Source organism: Echinops telfairi, unplaced genomic scaffold, assembly GCF_000313985.2.
Source record: "Echinops telfairi isolate 266 unplaced genomic scaffold, ASM31398v2 ScPeMD7_25;HRSCAF=90, whole genome shotgun sequence".
Lineage (NCBI taxonomy): Eukaryota > Metazoa > Chordata > Mammalia > Afrosoricida > Tenrecidae > Echinops > Echinops telfairi.
Genome location: NW_022103922.1, coordinates 32,791,870 through 32,793,969, shown reverse-complemented (window position 1 = coordinate 32,793,969; position 2,100 = coordinate 32,791,870). Strand labels below are relative to the sequence as shown.

General features: G+C 42.8%; 1 protein-coding gene across 1 annotated transcript in view; it reads left to right on the top strand.

The window, feature by feature from the left end:
* Nucleotides 1–441: 441 nt before the first annotated feature.
* LOC101651199 (valosin containing protein) overlaps nt 442–2,100 on the top strand; it is a 10,992-nt gene continuing 9,333 nt past the window's right edge. The window contains exons 1-3 of the mRNA XM_030885390.2: nt 442–562; nt 752–924; nt 1,788–1,930. Of these exons, the coding sequence (XP_030741250.1) occupies nt 758–924; nt 1,788–1,930 (310 nt within the window). The 5' untranslated portion in view covers nt 442–562; nt 752–757. The remainder of the gene's footprint in view (nt 563–751; nt 925–1,787; nt 1,931–2,100) is intronic.

The following is a 2,100-nucleotide window of genomic DNA, read 5'->3' as shown; positions in this document are numbered from 1 at the left end:
GTGATCGCATAGGTTGGTGTGCTTCTTCCATGTAGAGCCCTACATTTTAATGACTACTTTTTCTTTTGTTTTTTTTAAAAATCATTTTATTGGAGCTCTTACAGCTTTTATCACAATCTATACATACATCCACTGTATGTATGCATACATCCACTGCCTACTTTTGTCTTCTGATTTCGGTTAGGTCTCCTATTGATGCTCTCTAAGGCCTTAGTTTTCCCGATGTTGGGCCTTAACAGCTGGGACATCAGTGCCTGGTATACCAAGAATTGCTATAGTGGAGATCATAGTTTGCCCTAGATATCGCCGCTCATGACTTTCTCAGCTAAGATTTTTGGTGTAGGGACAACTTAATGTATCCACTCACTTTTTCCTAACTGGGGTTTAGAGATTCGTGGGGTCTCAGACTGTGGAGTGTATATTAAAATTGACTTAATTTCCTCTTTCTAGTTCAAAAGGTGATGATTTATCAACAGCCATTCTTAAACAGAAGAACCGTCCCAATCGGTTAATTGTTGATGAAGCCATCAATGAGGACAACAGTGTGGTGTCCTTGTCCCAGGTAAGTTGGGTCCGCAGTTTAGTCTTTCTTAATACATTTAACTGAGGGATTTTCCCAGGTTTCTTCCCCCCACCCCTTTTTTTTGCAGTGACCACAGATAGAGTGGGGTTTATTGGGAATCCAACCTCTGGGGCTGCTTCCTCCTCCTTTCTGCCCAGTGACCCGAAGGCCTTAACCTTCTTTCCCCAGCCCAAGATGGACGAGCTGCAGTTGTTCCGAGGTGACACAGTGTTGCTGAAAGGAAAGAAGAGGCGGGAAGCTGTGTGTATTGTCCTTTCTGACGACACGTGTTCAGATGAGAAGATTCGGATGAACAGAGTTGTTCGGAATAATCTTCGTGTACGTCTAGGGGATGTTATCAGGTGAGGACGGAGTCCGTGGCCTCTCATGGATGGGAGGCCAGAGGCAACCTGCATTTTAAACTGAACTAACACAGAAGTCTTGGTAGCTATTTAAAAAAAAAGAAGAGGAAGAAATCAGGAAGATTTGTGCTTCTGGGAAGTCTTTAGGTTTTAGTTCTACTTTAAGACTTCGGACAAGTTAGCTTTCCTTTGACTTTCTTAGCATCTTCATTTTTACCTATTAGCAATTTAAGATCACACCTTAGCCCGGATTTAGAATACTGTTTGAGAACCGCGTCTGTTACATGATCCCCAGAAGCTATTACTACTTTTGTCTACATCAGTTTGCTAATGTTCAGGCTAGGGTAAAAGGATGTGGACAAGAAAGGTGGGAGCCTAACAAGTCTTTTGTTAATCCAGAAGAGAGGTAGTGTTGGAGCCAGGGTAAATCAAGCTTCTAGGAGTGTGTTAGTTCATTGAGGGTACTCTGACCAGCTGGTTTGATACTTGTTAAATTAAGGCTTTTCTTGTAATGTTAAAATACTGGAAAACCAAGATTGCCAGAAGGGATCACCCCTGAATTTATCTAACTGAAACCCTCTGTATATCTTCTTTTTGGGTTCCCAATGTGTAACTTGCCTTGGACTGCCCTATCGGCCTCTTATAGTTCCCCTAACCAACCCTGCCTCAGTGTGACTTGTCTTAGTTCTGCTTGGCTTATTCTCTGCCCATGTTCCCATTATTCTCCTTCCTCTCTTCACCTAAAGCCATCCCTGCCTTTTCTCTTTCACTCATTGTCAGTTCTCTGTGCCAGGCCCTTTCGGACACCCAGTGCTTGGGGCTGCAGTGTGGTTGGTAATGTGGAGTCTGCTTGTCATCCTCAGCATTCAGCCATGCCCTGACGTGAAGTATGGCAAACGTATCCATGTGCTGCCCATCGATGACACAGTGGAAGGCATCACTGGCAATCTCTTTGAGGTATACCTTAAGCCGTACTTCCTGGAAGCTTACCGACCCATCCGGAAAGGTGAGAAAATTCTAGATATTGAATTGAGGATGGTTAGGGTTTGAACACCTTTGTAACTCTTTTTGTTTTTTACAGTTTTATTGGCACGTAATTTACGTAGCATACACTTCAGTTGTTCAATTATTAATCATATGAAGGAGAATTAGTCATTACCATATACATTTTAGAGC